Source organism: Rhipicephalus microplus, chromosome 3 (genome assembly GCF_043290135.1).
Source record: "Rhipicephalus microplus isolate Deutch F79 chromosome 3, USDA_Rmic, whole genome shotgun sequence".
Taxonomy (NCBI): Eukaryota; Metazoa; Arthropoda; class Arachnida; order Ixodida; family Ixodidae; genus Rhipicephalus; species Rhipicephalus microplus.
Genome location: NC_134702.1, coordinates 27,027,261 through 27,047,465, shown reverse-complemented (window position 1 = coordinate 27,047,465; position 20,205 = coordinate 27,027,261). Strand labels below are relative to the sequence as shown.

The following is a 20,205-nucleotide window of genomic DNA, read 5'->3' as shown; positions in this document are numbered from 1 at the left end:
AGCCATACATCAATAAAAGTTGTCTTGCGCGCTTTTACAAGCACATGCTTGTGCGTGATTGGCATCTGTGACTATAGTCACCTTCGTACTATTTTCCACAGCCTGCACATTACATATTGTTTAGCAAAAACTTAATAGCTATATATGTGTTAATGATACGCTGTTACATTATTAGCGGTTTCTTTGATGTTCCTGGCAGTGCATTAAACAGTGACCACTACGCGCTGAAATTTGCGGAAAAGTGAGCGCCCCCTGTCGTGTAAACAGGAAAGCTTCGCTTTTGGTTGGAAAACAAAACGCTTGTTTTGTTGCTTTAGGACCAAAAACGCATGCCCGTTACTGAAACAAGAAGGTAAAGGAGAAAAACATTCTGTTGACGTTTGTATACACGGTGTAAAACAAGAATTTCTCGCGTTTCAGCCTGAGAAATAACCAAGTGAGGTGATACCTGCACTCCGCTACCTCGACGGTTCGCCAGGCTCATTACGCCTGCTCTTTTAAGAAGAACATTATGTTATACACTTGAAGTTGAACCTTGAAATGTCTGTCGATTAACTATAGGTTCAGTTAGGACGGCTTGTGCACCGTCTGTGAGGTACGGTGTTTGCGTGAAAACGGCAGTGTTCGCCGTTACTACGGGTCATATTGATGGAACGCCAGGCTGATGTTTTCCAACCAAAACCAAAACGCCTGTACAGGAACGCTACCTGTGCGGTTACTGCTCATGCGCAGTGGTTTTCCCGCAAATGGTCAATTTTCTGTGAGTATACTCGAAATATACCGTCGCGCCTCTAAATGTCTACGAACCGAATGAAGGTACAACTTGGGCTAAACTGTTAGGCCACCAGAGTGCCATTCAGGCGTTACGCAGAGTTGCAACGCCACGTCACGAAGTTTTTATAGTGTTAAAGGACTGTCTGGTCGCAGCCGAGGTATTCAACTTGCGGCTTTCATCAGGCTTGTCTGTAGACAATCGAATATGTAAACTTGTGTAGAGGAGCGAATAGACATAAGCTGTCCATCCAGCGTTGTTCTGAACGACAATGTGTGTACCAACCGGAGTGTCTAAGCATCAATATTCCACCACCATATACCTTCTGAAGGCGGGTTGTGCCCTTCGCGAAAGTGGAATGGTCCAATTTCTTCCTTTAGCGCCACCGTCACCAGTTTTCGGGTTGCGGACGGCATGCGTACTATCGGCACGACATGGATCTGGATAGGAGAGGGAACACAAGGGCAACAGAGGTAATATTGCCATTTCCATGAAGGCAATTCCCATAACTCGCATCGAATATGTAAACCGACCGACCGACCGACCGACCGACCGACCGACCGACCGACCGACCGACCGACCGACCGACCGACCGACCGACCGACCGACCGACCGACCGACCGACCGACCGACCGACCGACCGACCGACCGACCGACCGACCGACCGACCGACCGACCGACCGACCGACCGACCGACCGACCGACCGACCGACCGACCGACCGACCGACCGACCGACCGACCGACCGACCGACCGACCGACCGACCGACCGACCGACCGACCGACCGACCGACCGACCGACCGACCGACCGACCGACCGACCGACCGACCGACCGACCGACCGACCGACCGACCGACCGACCGACCGACCGACCGACCGACCGACCGACCGACCGACCGACCGACCGACCGACCGACCGACCGACCGACCGACCGACCGACCGACCGACCGACCGACCGACCGACCGACCGACCGACCGACCGACCGACCGACCGACCGACCGACCGACCGACCGACCGACCGACCGACCGACCGACCGACCGACCGACCGACCGACCGACCGACCGACCGACCGACCGACCGACCGACCGACCGACCGACCGACCGACCGACCGACCGACCGACCGACCGACCGACCGACCGACCGACCGACCGACCGACCGACCGACCGACCGACCGACCGACCGACCGACCGACCGACCGACCGACCGACCGACCGACCGACCGACCGACCGACCGACCGACCGACCGACCGACCGACCGACCGACCGACCGACCGACCGACCGACCGACCGACCGACCGACCGACCGACCGACCGACCGACCGACCGACCGACCGACCGACCGACCGACCGACCGACCGACCGACCGACCGACCGACCGACCGACCGACCGACCGACCGACCGACCGACCGACCGACCGACCGACCGACCGACCGACCGACCGACCGACCGACCGACCGACCGACCGACCGACCGACCGACCGACCGACCGACCGACCGACCGACCGACCGACCGACCGACCGACCGACCGACCGACCGACCGACCGACCGACCGACCGACCGACCGACCGACCGACCGACCGACCGACCGACCGACCGACCGACCGACCGACCGACCGACCGACCGACCGACCGACCGACCGACCGACCGACCGACCGACCGACCGACCGACCGACCGACCGACCGACCGACCGACCGACCGACCGACCTTTTCTTCTTGTTCGACGTTTTTGTGTCAGTTCACAGTGACTGTACGGGGTGCCACATGAAAGAAGAGCTTGAGACCTGTCACAACTATGTAGCCTATAAACTTTATTGAAGAAAGAATGCCCCCCCCCCCCCCCGAAGAGAATCGTGAAAAAATGCGAACGCATTTTTTTTTGCGCGGAGAAAGGGTACCGTTGCCGTCGGACATTTGCCTTTACCAACTTCTACCATCACCTTGAGAGGCACCCCGACAGCGAACGGTCGAGAGTGAAGTGCGCGCTTAACTCCATTTATATATACGTACGAATGTTGTGCCTATAGAATATATTTACTGTAAGTATATTCTAGGCACTATAGTACGAGCGAACGGACGGGAGCGTGGGGCGAAGGGAGGAGAGAGAGAGCGAATGGCGAGAAAAGGAGCGGTGAAGCAATGCACCTGTCATCGTGCCTGACGACCATAATGTCAGCGTCTTATCAACACAAACACTACACAAACGCTGGCAGCACAAACGCTACAAACGCGTTTCAAACGCACTGCATTGAGACGGTGGCAAGTCACGTTTAAGTTAAGGAGGTGGAAGCTCTGGTTGGTAGGGGCGAGGATAAGTGCGCGCGCCCGCATATGTTGCTGAGAGCTGTCGACACGGAAGCGTGACATGGTGGGGGTTCCGGTTGCTAGGGAAGCGTGCACCCGCAGCTGTTGCTGTGGGAGAGGGCAGTAGGCGGATCCGGACGGACACCTGACATAGCCTGACTACGATATGCATTCGCATTAAAAATATATGTACGATCTCCCCGAAGGAAACCCTGATGCGATGCGAAGCAGCAGCGATGCGCACGGCGTTGACCTGGTAGAAACGGGTGTCGACGCGGGTGCTGGAAGAACAGTTGAGCTCGGGAAGTTCCGGCGGGTGAGGCGGATAACGGTAACCGTGCGTGAAGCTCATCATCTGAACTTTGCCCGACGTTAGCATCTCCTTGCAAGTGGCGCAGACCACGAGGTCGGACGGCTCCGCTCCAAACTCGCGTCGAATCACTTCGGTCGCCGCCTTCAGCTGCTCGTGGCTGTGAACGGAACCTACGTTACACAGGTGGTTGTCGAACCACAGAGGATCCCACGCGTGGCAACTGTGACCGAAGCTACGTTGGACATTAACTGACATTATTGTCCGTTAGATTTCATTAATATTGTGTGAAAACACGGGAAAACGAGCCCTTACGAATACACTTCTTTCCCTTATTCATTAACGAGGGTCTCGTACTGGCAGACTTGGTGCCTTTAGTTGTACACGAGGGACTTTTGGTAAGCTGCCAGCTCATAATAAGTTCCCGTGCTACTTGACGTCACACAGGCTCATAAAGAGTGTGTAACACTCGCCACCTTAGCTACAGATGGCGCTGACTGACACTCCCACGTTTAAATTCACATATACACTCGATAAAGTGGCTGGGAAGATAGCCGCCGTGGTAGCTCAGTGGTAGAGCATCGAACACGTTATTCGAAGGTCGCAGGTTCGGTTCCTGCCCACGGCAAGTTATCTTTTTATCCATTTTTCTTTCTTCGCATTTACTTTACGATTTGGTGTAATAACCTCCCCTATACTTTCCTTGGCATTATTGTCCATATATATATATATATATATATATATATATATATATATATATATATATATATATATATATATATATATATATATATGTGTGTGTCTGTGTGTGAGTGTGTGTGTTCTGGGGCAAGACGGCAACGGCAACGGCAAACATCAGCCGAGAGTATTTATATAATTGGTATCGCAATTAAAAAGACGGTGCATGTTCAGTCCAATGAACACAGGCTTTCGTCGAACATACTTGGAATCGCCAGTGTCCAATTTTTTATTTTTTTGTAATTGAGGAAAACGTTAGGAAACCACATTCGATTCCAACAGCGAGGCTTTTTATGTCAGCCGTAAAAGCTTTGGTGTGTACAAATGTAAAAAAAAAACGATCATCATCATCATCCACGGAACGAGTATGTGCCACAGAAATTGGGCAAACGCCTTTACTCACATCTGGTTTACTAAAGAAGAGAAAGGTAACAGATGGGCGGTGCACTGCTTCGACAGAAGCAAGGACATCGAGCTGCTTACCAGGGCATGTCCAATCATGTAAGCCTTGTCCATCTGGTTTGGTTGCCTAGTCACACTGGATTACATGAAGCAGCCCGTGGTACTGCCTGCACCATGAACTCAGAGCCCGGTTAAGGAGGTTTTAAGACCCCCCTACCGAAATTCAATCGCGCGATTTCGAAATTTTCTTATTACAGCGATGGCAGTTATGAGATCACCACCCGGGTCACGCGCCACCGTAGTTGTTCGCCACCACCACCGCCGGTGTCCGTAACCACATCGCACGAAATAAGAAAAAAAAAGCCTAGGGCCAATGACACAGTGGGGCTCGAAACCGGGCCCGCTGGGTGCCAGCTCCTTGCCTTAGGCAGGCTTGGTGTCGGGAATGCAATCGCGTTAAAACGACTTATATAGCGTTTTAAAACAGCCAAAGAACAACTAGTCGTCGCACAATGTGAATAGCGTAACTAATGGATCGTCCAATGCTCCAACCCATTACAAAATCATGTTCTTGTTCACCTATTTACAATGGCGCATACCCACTTCAGGCATAATTCCTCATCGTCGTCAGCCACTGCATGAACAATTGCCACGAAATTTCTTGCAAGTGTTTAGCGGATACCACACTTCTCAAAATAATGGCGAGAAATAGCTTACCAAATTTCGTCCTGCTACCAAAAAATGTTATTATTAATGCCATAGTGGGCGTGAAGCTACTTTGCTTGCAGTAGTTACCCAATGAGTGTTTAGAAAAGGCTCTGAAAGGCCGCTCTTCCAACTTTCGCTGTGACCGTGCCGCGCCTTACGCGCAGGCCTGGCGTTTTTTGACAGGCAATATCTCCTGTTCTAAAGTTGGTGCAGGTATTCTGCACTTCAGGTTTCCGTGGTACAGCTCATGAAGCGGCACAAGAGATTTGAAGTTACATCAGCTAAACAGTCATGCAGAGTTGTGCCTCTAAATTTTTATTTGCACAGGCCTGGTTTCATTCCTTCATTGCAATGTTTCTATTGTAAACAGGTGGAAACCATAGTATCTCGCAGGCATAAACAATTAAGGCAAAGATTTATCACACTGCCTTTGGTTGGTTGTAAACTATTTATTATACCTATGGTTGAATGGGTGGACTCCACGTCTCTAAATACTTGGGCTTGAGCTTAGCGGAACGTCATTCATTACTCTTTCTTTGGGATTCAGCAGTAAACCCCAGAGAGACTTATATGAGGCATTATATGCTTATATAAAAGAGTGAGACTGCGCTGCAGACACAAAACTACATACATACTATTTTAATTATTTGATAACCTAATTTTTCTCTACTTATTGATCAGAATATAGTATTTAACTGTTTTCTTTATCTTCAGCAATAATAAAGAAACTGTAAGCACCCCTAGTATTTTCGTTTGCCTACGAATTATTCTCTTAAGGGTTTTCTCTCCCGGTTTTTAGAAAGCCTTTTACCGCACAATTCATTGCCGCTCCTCGTCTACCAACCAACCAACCTGCCAACCAGCCAACCATCATCATAAACAAGTTTTCTTAGCCAATCCCCTAGAGTGGTGTATGCCAGAGTCGACAGGCCACAAACAAACGAACACCAATTCAGATATCTAAACAGACGTAACCAGTAATTAAGAAATCTTTTGGCGAACCACCGGTATCAGCCGGGTGATACACACCGTGACTTCACGTTTCAGCTGTGCTGAAGCTGGAGTGGTACGTGCGACGAGGAAATACTATAGGGAACGGGAATGGTAACGGTGGCTACAGAGAAACTCCCACGGTTGGAAGCGCTACTCCAAGTGCCCGGAGATCCATGCTTTAGGAGCGGACGCTCGGTTTCAGCGCGAGTTACTGTCCTTGAAGTTTGGACCACAGTGTCACGTCTGTGGCTGGCTGCGGTTCAAACCAAACCTCTCTGCACTGAGAAGCAACCGATAAACAACCTAATATCACCTAGATAAAGCCTAACAACAACTTCGAGGCGACTAGATTAGTCTTCGTAATTGTCAAGCTTCACTCAATTGAGAATCGGCTGTTCTTGTGATTTCACAACAGCTTTCGCAGTACAGCGCCCTCTCTGATTCAGGGGTACAGCTTGCACTTCTGGGTCCCGTCGGGCAGGCGGCAGTGGCAAGTGCTCCCCTGTACTTCAGGGGCCCTCCCATTGAGCTCATTGTTGTGTCGTGCATATCAGGCAAGACACGTCGATGGAAACTCGTTCCTCATTCGTTTGTTTGTTTTTCCCTCAAAACAATGGCACGTACCCACTCTGGGCAATTGACCAAAAATGAGTATGAAAATTCAAAAGGTCATTCAAAAGTGTTCATAGATTCGAATAGGAAAACAAGAAAAAAATGGTAATGTTTGGTTGGTTGTTCCTCACAGTTTTGGCGCAACCCATCACGGTGGATCGGCCATGAAACGTACGGCACCTCATCTTTGAGATCGAATTGTTTTACCAGCTGAGATGTTTAGATGGGCATGTTTTAACTAAGAACAGATTGGTAAACGATGGATTAGAAATAGAATAAATAGAGGTAATAAAAAACCAACAAGCTAATATGGTTGGAAACAAAGGGAATTTATGCCTCATCTTAACATTACATTCGTTTTGTTTCTATTAGAAATGGTACGTTCCTTGTCTTGTCGCCTAGAAGATCTTGGCTCATACTCACAACGGGGATTGGCCGCACTGTACCTTATAATGAAATTTTTTCATACAACGCTTGCTCACGCTTTATTCTCCCTTCATCTTCTTCGCTGAGATGGCTTCTGAGCACGTGCCATCTTCCGGCTCCGTAGTCTGCAATGACGCCTTATATCACACCTATGGCCACTTTTCTTAAACCGTTATGAATAAAATTCTTCTACTGTTTAGAGGGGGCGCTGCGCTGCAAAACTGCGATTGCAGGTGGCGTTGATAGTTGACGAAGAAGAACCAGCACGCGACGGCGCGAGAGCACGGTTTGCGAGCCTGCGCGCCGGCTCGAGCAAGCAAGCCTGCCACTTGGTCAACGGCAATCTCACACGTCGACTCCAGTGCAGCTACAGACGCCTCGCTTCTTCAACCGCCTTCCAAACGTTCCTGTCGTTCACCATGGCCGCCCGTGCTGCAGCGGAGAAGAGGAAGCGCTCAGCAGGGTCGAAGAAATCTTCGGGCTCATCCACCAGTTCGGGAAGACGTGTAGTAAGTGCGGGGATGTCGCCGTAAAGATGCTCACTAGGCACAGACTCTTGAACACCCTTGTGCACAATTACTAGCTTTCGCATAGTCGGAACTACACCTGGTCAAGACTACACTTTGCTTTACGCAATCTCTCTACCTCGCTCACCTAATAGCGAAAGTGTTTTGGCCGTTTTTCCACGATGACTTGCGTCGTCTAATTTTCTCGTAATTGCATGTTGTGGAAAGTTTCCGAGGCACAGAGCTACTCTCTTAACCACACAAGCACATAATTTCGTCGTAGCCAGCTACAACTTAAAATGAAAAAGCTCAGCCCTACATACACCTTTCGAAAAAAATTGCATAAGCGCTCCTTCTCATAACGCTTACTCGTTTTCATGACGTCAAGCACAGTTTCACAAGTTTAGATCTGTCGCTGATTTCGGGCCGTACGGAATATTTTCGACAGTGACGATGACCATTTAACCATCGATGCGCCTATATTAACGTTATTTAACGGGCGTGTCTATTCTCTCAGCAACCGGGATAATTGATCGAAAAAATTTCTCCCGGCAGTCACCTCCCATTGGCTCTCATAAGTCACGTGACTAACTGCCGGAATAAAATTTTTGTATGATTCTCCTTCTTAACCAAACCCATTCAACATAACGTAACCTAACCTAACCCAACGCACGCTGGGCCACGTCTGTCCAGCCTGTCTCACAGCCTAACCTAACCTAATCTAACGCACGCAAGGCTACGTATGCCAAGTCTGTCCCGCAGCAGTCAGTTTTTTCTCTTCTCTGCGCGGCAGTTAGTCACGTGAAATATGAGAGCCAATGAGAAGCGACCGCCGAGAGAAATTTTTTTGAACAATTATCCGGGTTGCCTGGAGAATAGACACTAAATCCTAAACTTGTTTCATCTAGGTTCCTAAACTTGTTTCATCTATAGGCACCTTAGTATTCACCTTTTCTGTCAGTGCGATAGCAGCAGAACGTGTTGCTTCCCTTATCACTCTCTAACGCTGAAGCAGAAAAGTTTTTTTTTATTTGTGCCTTAGTAAGGAAAGACTCTTCTTCTGCTTTCTGGTAAAAGAAAGGTGCTTAAAGTTAACGATTAGTTCCTATATTGTCGTGTGCAGCTTAGAAGAAAATGTGTTTGAATTATTTGGCCAAGCAAAGGGGAAAAAGTTAAAAAGAGCGGGCTGCTCGCTAAAGCATTCGCTCCGCGCCAATGCTCCTAGGCTACTCTAATGCACAAAACCAGAAACCTCCAGTACCTATGTTTGTAAAGAGCAATAGGGTTGTATATAATATTAGAAGGGATCTTCATGGCGTTCTTTGACATGAGGAGTTTGGCGTGCGTGTCTTGCTCGCACCCGTTCCTCTGCGGCACGATACAACAAAAACAGAAGAATAAAAAAAAACACGATAGCGCTGCACCAGCAGCATATGCCCGGCGTTTGCACTGCTGTGGCACCATCTAAACTTTCGTAGCACGTGTTCCGCGTTCCGCGCCAGAATCGAACAAACCTACAGTTTCAGCGAGAAAGATAACTTGCCGTGAGCAGGAACCGAAAAGTTCGTTGCTGCCCACGGCAAGTTATCTTTTCACCCATTTTTCTTTCTTGACATTTGCATTACGATTCGGTTTAATAACTTCCCCTATACTTTTTTGGCATTATTGTCTGTTAAATATCATTAATATTGTGTCAAACACGGAAAAAACGAGCCCTTAACTGAACAATTCTAACTTTATATATATATATATATATATATATATATATATATATATATATATATATATATATATATCGAGAGGTGCAACTAGTTCTTGTTGACATGTGATGTTCTGACATTGGCTTTTCTCTTCCTCGTGAACACCATGCAAAGCCAAGAGAGACGAAAACGGAACGCACGGAAATAGAGCCCAAGTCTTCGACGAAAGATGTTACGGTGGCTGCGACCACTACAAGCATGACAGGGGTAAGTGAGGCGAGAACTGATGCACGTAGTGAAACCTTGCGCGGTTCTTTATGGATTTGCAAAAAGAAAAAGCGACTATAGAGCTAAAGTTGTATTTTTTTTTCTTCACTGATCATATTCTTTTTTTCCCACCGCACGTTTTCGAAACATTTCTGCAACCCACGTGGTTTTACGGTGCCTCCATAATCGGCCGACGTTTCAAGCGACAATATGTCACGCGATAATGCCATCGCATGACGTCATCACGATGACGTTGTCAAAATTTTCATCGCTCCTGTTGACGCGGACGGTGAATTCGCACGCTTGATGAGACTTATGTTCCTTCAAATCATTTTGAATAAACAAAAGGAAGGCCTCAATAAACGTGAGAACAGACCGTTGGTTTCACCAACGAGGGATGCAGAAATGTAATGACGTCAACATTGGAAAGCGACACTGTGCGCGGGATTGTAAGAACGCTGTCCTGAGGTGTCTATAGAGTTTCCTAAAATTAACTAGAGGGGACTCTGTATACTGTGATCGTTCAGCGAACATAGGAATTATGAGTAGGACATGAATTCGCCTAGTCTTCGTGCTTGCGGGCGGCGAATCACAACTGTGCCTTCCTTTATCGTTGTATTCAGGGTTTGTTTCGAAGGAAAGAACGAACCATTTTGAACTTCGTGACCCGATTTGAAATGGTAGGCCTAAAATATTAAGGAAATGAAGCATAACTGCGGAACATTTACAGATAGTTGTTTCGTGACAAAGCAGCTTCAAGCCAAGCGAAGTCAAAAGGTACGTAAAGTACGAAAACTAGGCAAATTCATGTAGTACCCATGATTCCCATGCTGGCTGAAGCACCATGCGATGCAGCTGCCGTAGACACTAGCGCCAGAATTCACTCTAGCGTACATTTAGCAAACTCCATGGAGGTACCTGTCGTAACGAAACTGCAACGCCATTTGTCCCATTTCGCCTGTATATGTGCGATCGTTCGCGAGGCTGAGCATGCTCTGTGTGGGGAACTTCGAGCGAGCGTTCAACGCGCCAGCGGTCGCTCAAGTTGACACCGTATTATCGAAAACGTGGCCTCTCGAAGATACACGGTGATCAGCGCTACGCGGCACGAAAAGTAACAGCACTAGACAAAAAAGACCACAGCGCAATGGGCCCAGCGCCTTGTCCCGTGGTTTTCGTTATCTTGTGATGGCTTCTTGCGCAGCCTTAGATATCAAGTTTATCCAACTCGCCCAGTATTACTACATCGTTCGCAGTGGCATGGCAGGTCGAGGGCCCAGCTTGAAGGCCGCTACCACGAGGTGCCTCGTTATAATGGCATATGGTTGCGGCACGTCACAATCCGAGACGTATTATATAATCGCTATACTGCAGCCGTACTGTTGCAGCCATCAAGGTGCCTTATTCATTGCCTACAACTATAATCATGCTATAGGTAACTGTTGATTTATTTTGGTGTGCAAAATTTTACAGCTACTAAAAATTGGGGGACCTTCAAGTTTCACTTTTAAGAGTTAAACGCGATAGCGATACTGTTCCGTTCCTAGTGCGTACGTCAAACACTTTGTGTATGAAATCTTTTCGAACTTGTTATGGCCCCACCACATGGCCTTATAGATGCTATGCTTGTAGAGGGTGACTGGCTTTAAAGTATGGAGTCACCATGAAAATACCATGTTCTGTACGCTTACCATTACAATGTACGCCATTACAAATACACGCCATTACAAATGTACGCCATTACAAATACCATTACAATGATTACTTGTCTTACGAATTATTAGGGCAATATTTCATGTTGCATTGTGAAGCATGTATACAGGACGCGTGTGCTTGGTAAATAAAAAATGGATGTTACTTTCACTGCAATTAGAAGCAGAGGAAGTTATTTTCACTGTATTCACAAGAAGTTGTGTGGATGTGTGGTATAAAAACCGCTGGGCACGGAAACGTCGCGCTTTCTAACCCGACCTGGGCACCTGGAATGTTTTATTAGTTATTTTATTGGCACATTTCTCGATTTTTCGGTCACGCAAAGATGACAATTTTTCGCTCACAACGAACAACGCCGACGCCGGAATTTCTGCGCAACGAGCTTTTTAACGCTATCACGTTCAAATAATTTTTTTACAGGGTAAAATTGCCTGTCCACAAACGAGGACCTCACGTACGAATATTGCTAAGACATTGCCAATAAATCCAAGTTGTGATTTTTAAAATGATTCTCAAACAACAACAGGATAACTACTGTACACATTACTGTGTACTCAAAAATATATAATAATTCATACAACAGAACAGACGCCGCAAAGTGAGGCGAAAGCACGAGGAAGGACCACGAAACACGAGTGCCGTGTGACACCGTTTCAGTAGTAAAAACTCATACAAACTTGTTCATTTGTCAGTCTTTCTAAATGTATATGAATTGAAAAACTTTGAGCACTACATCGTTAACCGCTTTTTCTAAACACACAGCACTTGGAACTAAGCAGCCGCCTGCTGCACGATCTTCCTACCACCGTTTTGTTAGCGCACCAGCCGCTCAAGCTGACTTGTGCTGCTCACTCTATATAAGCAGTTTGCTGCTTTGTAATTTGCTTTAAAAAGTCTACGAGCGTGGTGATGTGGGCTAGTTGGTGCATCATGAGATTGCAGTTACTTAGCACTGGTGAGGACGAGGACATTAATGTGTATAGTGTATCTTCCATGTTGGCCGTATCCTCACAGCGTTAAGTAACTATATGCCTTTTGCTTAGGAAGGCATGTTCGCGACTAACGGTAACGAATAAAATAATAATGCGAGTCGTGCATTAGTTATCGTACGTAGTACACATGGCGCTCTACCTCATCTTGTTCTTTTTTTTTCTCGCTCGCAAACAGACAACTCGTTTCACGGGAAAGCCGACAGAACTCACGTCGACTGCGAGATCTTCCACCGTTGGAAGCGTAGCCGTCCCGAAGGTGAGTCAGCCACGCAAACTACATGCACTACGCATCAAGACGGGCGTCAACTTCCAGCCGGTTTTTCACCAAATAAAACGCCTTTAACAGCGTGGCTGTTTGTGGAGCCCCTAAAGAACCTCCGAAAGTTTAACACGCCAATCAAACTCGAGCATCGAGTTTGGAATGGCGTCACGATGAGGGATGCCCAACAAACCGCAAATTAAGAGCCGCGGGCACGCGACAAAATTCCAAGAAATTCTTTTTTGCTCATAGGGCCGTCCAGCGATCTCCAGTGTGGGCCGTGGCATCAACATTTGCATCTGGTAGTTCGAGGAACGAGATGAAGTTCTTTGTCTACCCACAGGTCTGCGCGCTCGCCGCTCTTCCTCCTCGTACGTGGAGAAGCACTCAGCCTGAAGGAAACACGAGCCGATGAGGGGACGCTTTTTGAACATCGAACGCGTGTAACTCTGCTATTACGGCACAGTGTTGACAAATACTCGTGGTTCCGAGTTTGTTGAACAGTCTTCCACGAACGCGCACAAATAAATTTAGGTCTCTGCGTTGTTTAGGCGCAACGATTTGATTGATTGATATGTGGGGTTTAACGTCGCAAAACCACCTTGTGATTATGAGAGACGCCGTAGTGGAGGGCTCCGGAAATTTCGACCACCAGGGGTTCTTTAACGTGTGCCTCAATCTGAGCACACGGGCCTACAACGTTTCCGCCTCCATCGGAAATGCAGCCACCGCAGCCGGGATTCGATCCCGCGACCTGCGGGTCAGCAGCCGAGTACCTTAGCCACTAGACCACCGCGGCGGGCCATTTAGGCGTAACGAGGTGAACCCCTAGGGATTGTTGTCCGCTTTTTAGCCCAGTTGCGTGAGCTAAATCGGACGAGCAAAAAACAATCAGTAAAGCTAAGTGGTTTACAGGGAAGCCGTGACAGTGTAGCGAGTTAAGCCTGATAGAGCAAGGGTACCAACGTTGAAAATATGAAGGCTAACTGGAGCGTGGAGCTATGATGTAACCGGACCAGGTGGTGTGGAGAGGAGGGAGCAGGAGAGAGCCGTGCGATTCGTAGTGCCAGAAATAGAAATCATCCAATGGTACCTCACTCTCGCGCACAGGTGGTGTGGATGAGAGAGGAGGATAGCAGCAGAGCTGGACGGCCTTTCTTATTGCTTTTGTCCTTTTCCTTATATTTATTCTGGCATAAACAGCTCCATGGTTAAAACGTCACTATGACATGCTCTCGGAGATCCGCTATTTTGTGTGCTTGCGTTGAGTAAGTCTTATTTGAAATCTCAATTATTATACTAATCGAAATTCATGTTCTTTCTGCTTTTGAAGATGTAGCAGTAACATACAGTACGATGGGTAGAAGTTTGAATGTTTTATGGTTTCTTGGTATTTCGGTGCCCAATTTTTTTGATTCCTGCAAGTTGGAGTACATTATTCACATCTCTTTTTCTCTCTTGTGTGTCTATAGGACAGCTCTAAGATCTGGGGCGAACTCTTGATTGAACAAGAAGGAATGCGGGTAAGCAAGCCCCCCCCCCCCCCTACATATATATATTATTATTTTAAGATTGTAGTTCATCGATGAAAGCAATGGCAAATATGCATAAATTTTGAAAACGACTGTGTACATGCGAGTATCATTAAAAAACGCCACTAATATATTGCTATGGCACGGAAGACCTCTTATCAGAAGTTACACAATACTTAGACTTCAACATAGCAAGTGATCTCTCGTGGTCAAAACACATTGATAAAGTGCTAGCAAATTGCAGGCATAAGTTGTTTTTTTCAAGGCACGTATTAAAATCGTCCGCACCAGCAGTACATTTGTTGGCATATAAAACATTTGTCCGTCCTGTTTTAGAATACGCCGTCGTTATACGGGATACGTTTACTAAAGCAGACATAGCGCGATTAGAAAGCTTACAGAAAAAAAAGCTGTTAGATTCATCTACAATACGTAGAAGTAACCAAAATCGTGTATGTCGCGTAAAATTCTTCCTACATTTGATAAAAGGTTAGTACAAGATTGACACATCGCATCTTGCATATATGACAGGCCGCGCTACCAGGCACACAAGCTCACTAGCTGTTACTCCATTGACTACACGTGTCAACTGTTTCAAGAACTTTCTTTCATACAACGATAGTCGACTGGGACAATCTGCCCAATACAACTGACTCACTATCACAATTTGAATCACCTTCAGTATTCAGTATAGCAAGCAGCTTGCATGTCTAGCTGAGATGTTTCATGTGCTTTTTCTTTCACTTGTATTAATGGATTCTCTGTTCAATTTGAGAATTGTTAAGGTAACGGCACTCGTCTTTTTATTTTTTTTGAAGGCACGTGTATAAATAATTTCTTATGTTCGTTTCCCTCTGCCTAGCCAAAGCCTTCACACCTAACGATAGTCGTCATAAAGGAGTCCCGTAGCAACCTGCGCTTCTATTTATTTTGAATTTATTGAACACTTCAAAATTTATCTAAACAAAAGCTTAGATAAATTAAAATTGAGGTACCATAGTTACACATTTCGCGTCACCTCACAAGTTGATCCAACACCGACGCCACATTGAACAATCACCCGTTTCTGTAAATGCGTCATGAGTCGCGACGCATTCACAGCAACAGTAAGGGTGGCGCACAAAAAAGGTGCGCGCGTTCGGGTACGTAGTGGGGGAGACACGTTTAATTAAGTTAATGAACCCTCGCCAAATAGAGCTGCAGTGGTTAGAACATCCCTAACAACCGCCAAAAGAGGCCCATCGAAAGGCTACAGAAGAAAAGTAATATGCGACATCATATGGGCTCCTTGCCGAGTCCGGCCAGTCAAAGTAATTCCCAAGTACCTCCCTCTCCCAACCTAATATAACGTCCATCGTACAATGTTTAGTTTCGCGACGTACAAATAACAATATTCTTAAATTATCCGACGACCTGATTGCCAGTTATTCACAAGACCTATTTCTCTTGATTACTTTCTAGACTGGCACAACGTCCCGCAGCCGAATGAAGAGAATCCAAGTGATCGTCATCGTCGCCGCGACAACGATTTTCATCGCCTGCGCATCACTGCTGATATTCCTCGCGTGGTTCATATCTCAACCCACTATAGAGTTCTGCAACACGCCCGATTGTATAAGGCACGCCCTCGAGCTCAAGGAGGCAATGAACACCCGCGTCAAACCATGCGAAGACTTTTACAAGTTCACTTGCGGCTCCTGGAAGCCGAAGGGCAAAGGGAGGTCTATGGTAGCGCAAGTCTTCGAGCAGTCGACCACAGATGCCATCGAAGAGATGGAGGAGGGTTCCAGAGATAAGGCCGTGGTGCCCAAGGCACCGGACTACTACAGGAGCTGCATTCGTCGACGCGACATGACGCCGGCCGAGGCCGAAGTGTTCATTGAGTTCAAGAATCAGCTCGGCTTATCGTGGCCTGAGAAACCGCAGGTGGGCATAGACGCTCTGCTGCCGTTGCTGAATATGACCATCACGTGGAATATCAACCTCCTTTTCCACCTCAGAGCGCTGCCCGCCTACAAGCGGAGGCCGCAGACGCTGTATATAAGGCGAGGTATATTGAACACAAACTGGCTAGACCCCAAATGGACTGCACTAACGTTTGCCGATTCCGTCAGGATGCACTGCCGTACACTTGGAGTCGAGGCGCCATCCTCCTCGAGCATCCAAGAACTCAGGAACACAGTGGATGACATTGTAAATGCTGCCCTCAAAGTCCCGCCGGACGCCACGAGTGACACGCAGTTCAAGCTCAAGGATATCGAGCATTTGATGCCCAAACGGGCGGGCGACTGGCTCAGGCACCTAAACATCCTGCACAGTCCTCAGTTCACGTGGACACTCGACAGCCCCGTGGCACTAGAAGACGACTTGATATTGCAGAACCTCTATGCGCTGCAGCAGAAGTACAGGGACAAGAAGCAGACGCTCCTAGAAGGCTTCGCGTTTGTTTTCATCCGAACGACCCTGTGGCTGTTCGCGGGGAAACCTGAAATGCGCTACGGCACCGACCCCGAGGCGAACCGCAACTTCTGGAAGCGGGCCTGCCTATCATACACGACGGCAAACTTCGGTCTCCTTGTTGCCGTCCAGCACATCTACTCGCGCTATACGCCAGCTGTGCGCGCCAATCTCCAACGCTTTCATCACAGCATTCAGGAAGCGCTCAAACAGCAGATTCAAGATGCCGCGTGGATCGACGAAACCGTCAAGAATAAGGCTAAGGTCAAAATAGACGAGCTGACGCTTAACGCGATGCCAGAGGAGAACTTTTTCAACGTCGCCAATCTAGCTCGGCTGTACCGGGATTTCCCGACTATCGGCCTGTCGTTCATAAGCAACTACATCGCCGTGGCCGCCGCCTACCGCCTCCTCATTGGCCACGACAGCTTCATAAGCGTTTACTCCAAACGGCTCGGTGGTGGCGCGCCCAGCCGATATAATTACTACTACAACATCGCTTACATGTCGCTGGGCGCTATGGAGCCTCCCATTCTCTCACTGCACGGAACCATGGCGATGACGTACGGCACCTTCGGCACCCTCATCGCGGAGTGCTTGGTCCGCTCTTTCGACAAGCGAGGCGTCCTCGTCAACGACTTGGGAAGGAGAGAGCACTGGTGGGACTCGCCAGCCTACACGGAGCGTGTTAGCTGCGATTTCTTATCAGAGCCGAAGACTGGTGGCTCTGGCGCAGGCACCTCCAGTACACCGCCACCCGGAAGCCGCGACCCTCGAGAAGTGCGCTTCTCGGCCCTGTTCCCGTTAGCGCCAGCGCTGACGACGTCGTTCATCGCGCACCGCGAGGCTATCGCCTCGGACGGATACGTCCAGCGGCGCCTGCACGGTCTGGACGACTATGACGACGACCAGATCTTCTTCCTCAGCTACTGCCTGACGACTTGCGCCGTCAACAGCACCGGGGAGGCGTGCAATGTGCCCCTGCGACAAATGGACAAGTTCGCCAGCGCCTTCCATTGCGAACTTGACACACCAATGAACCCGCAGAAAAAGTGCACGTTTTTCTAGCAACTGTAAAATTAGATTTATTTTGTATCAGTTGTAATGACTGTCTTTCGCATCAGTTCTCTTTTGTTAATTTAAGTTTCTCGTGGCGCAGCTTAGCTGTTGTACCAACAATTTTTTTAAGCATGCAAGACTTGTCCGTGAGCAAGTAACGCCAGTGGCCAACTCGTGACAAGCAACTGCTTGCCTTGAGCAGCCGATGTTATAAATAACTTTTAGCCGTTCATCTTCAAGATTTCCTGATGTCACAATGCGCGCAGGCTCTTTTTGTTTTCCCGACCACCAGTGTGAGTGGCGTACTACACGCGCAGTCCTTGAATAAGAACGGCACAACTAGCAGCTCGCGCGTCGTGTCATGTGAGCGACCGCTTCGCGCCATATGTGCAACTATAGCCATCATGCAATCAAATGTTGTGTATTTATATTATTGCGCTCCTTCTAATACACACGCACGTGCGTGATTAGCTTATGTGACTGTTCGTCTCGCGCACTCTTCTTGACGATCTGCGTTACATGTGAAGTAACGACTGCATAAAACAGACTCGGAGCAAGAAGTGGTCTCTCGTTAATAATGGTATGTCACGTCGCACAATTAGCGCTTTCACCAACGTCCCTGCCGGTGCAATAAACTGCAACCGCAAAACACTTGAAACTTTCCGTGAACGATCTTTTGCGACCCTACTCAAATCACGCCAATTTGATTCACATCGACGGGCCGAATGCAGGTAAGACTTGGTCTGAACTGTTATAAGGCACCATCGTGGACGTTCACGATTACTGGTAACATGCTGCTGCGTTCTTCCCGCCGTTCAGGTTTTCCAGTGTTGCAAAGCTACGTCGGGTAATTAAGGTTCTAAATAGATTGCAGAGTCTGCCTTAGTGAAACAGTGGCTACAGCGATCGGCTGCCGACTCGAAGCTGACGAGGTAGTCCCGTTTCGATGATGGCGAAGCGGAAGTGTCCCGCGTACGATGTGATGTCAGTGCGTGCCAAAGAACACCAGATGGTTGAAATAAACGGAGCCCTCCTCTACGTCACGTCTGGCATGTAAAACACCGTATTAAGTGCGAAGCATTTCTTTGCCTACGTCTGGGTTCTCTCATGGTCCCCTCCTTAACATGGGGTAGACCAAAATTAGTATGTGAAGTATGGAGGATTCGACGATTATGACTGTGGTAACGACATGAATAATGTGAAAATCCCGTCGCAAGCTCTCTGCTCTAGACACGTGTGGTAGATATCCGCATACTACACGTCGTTGTATTAGGGCACGCGCCGCAAGCGTCTGAAAGGTGATATATACCGAAGAAAGGTGAGAACGAACATTAGTAGCGTTAAGAACTGACATCAGCAGCGTTGACCCACCGGATGCAGAATATATGTGACGATTCATTCCCGGCCCGTATCAAATTCAAGCATTCTGCGTGGCGATGAATTATCCTATATATCACAGAGCCATGCCACGTCTTGAAACTCTTTTGGAAAATGACCCTATCTAGGCGTAATATGGTGGTCAGGGCAGCTCATTTAATTTTATAAACAATACTTATGTTCTGAAATAATACAGGGATCACGTCGGCAGGGCGCTGATTGTAGTTTAGCGCCATTTACAAGTTCGTCTGCGTAACAGAAGTTTGTCTACGTACTGTACTTTAGCGCCACTCCTGGCGTGCTATTCAAGGCTATCACACGCGCAAGCACAAGCGCTTCGTTTCAGCTTAGTGCATCTGGTGTTGGTAATACCCACGTTGCTCTTGGCAACGTTGCGGAACGGTAAACAAGCTTGTATCTAAAACATATGCAAAGTCCAATATATCAATCTGTGCGTGTACGCTTGTAAATGTGTTTAGCGTCGTTTCATAACGGTCCTCTCAACAAAAAAAGGGCAACAAGGTCACCTTCCTTGCACATGCTTCGTATGACATCGATTCCCAAGGTTGGTTGGCTGGTTGGCTTTTCAGTGTTGCAACGCTACGTTGGGTCGGATCGGCCATGAAACGGGCAGTTCCTTATTTTAGAGACAAAAATGTTTTACCGGCCGAATACGCTTACACTTAGATGATTTAAAAAAAGAAAGCATTGGTAAAACATGGATTACCAACAGAATAAAATGGAAGGTCTGAGGGAACTTACTTTTTTTTAACTAATGGTTTAGGAATGTCTGATCGTGTGAAACCGAGGTAGAGAATTTTTGATCACGCTGACTTGAAACAATATGTTGGCAAGCCAGAATGAAAACAAGCCTAGCGTTTCTAGGAATGAAGCAATGCGGAAAGTACCAGAAAAGTTCACCCTAAAATCGGCCAATACCCTCCATTGGCTACAAACCATGTGCAAAGGAAAACAACGACAACAACAAACTCACTACCAGCCGCCGTGACTATACTAGACAAGTATAACGTCAATAGCGACATGAAAAATCTTTGGAAAGAGTTGTGAGCAT

General features: G+C 47.8%; 1 protein-coding gene across 1 annotated transcript; it reads left to right on the top strand.

Annotated features, from left to right (window-relative positions):
• The first annotated feature begins 7,513 nt into the window (after positions 1 to 7,513).
• LOC119162168 (neprilysin-11) lies at positions 7,514 to 18,312 on the top strand. The gene is made up of 5 exons (XM_037414639.2): positions 7,514 to 7,780; positions 9,652 to 9,744; positions 12,625 to 12,705; positions 14,181 to 14,231; positions 15,702 to 18,312. Exons 1-5 carry the CDS (start codon positions 7,691 to 7,693, stop codon positions 17,763 to 17,765), a joined length of 2,379 nt encoding a protein of 792 aa, XP_037270536.2. The 5' UTR covers positions 7,514 to 7,690; the 3' UTR covers positions 17,766 to 18,312.
• The last annotated feature ends 1,893 nt before the right edge of the window (positions 18,313 to 20,205 follow it).

Excerpts from the sequence above, each read along its gene's own strand:
- LOC119162168 (XM_037414639.2), top strand. The coding sequence starts at position 7,691 with ATGGCCGCCCGTGCTGCAGCGGAGAAGAGGAAGCGCTCAGCAGGGTCG. Across the intron at positions 9,745-12,624 it reads CCACTACAAGCATGACAGGG|ACAACTCGTTTCACGGGAAA; the intron begins GTAAGTGAGGCG and ends GCTCGCAAACAG. Across the intron at positions 12,706-14,180 it reads GAAGCGTAGCCGTCCCGAAG|GACAGCTCTAAGATCTGGGG; the intron begins GTGAGTCAGCCA and ends GTGTGTCTATAG.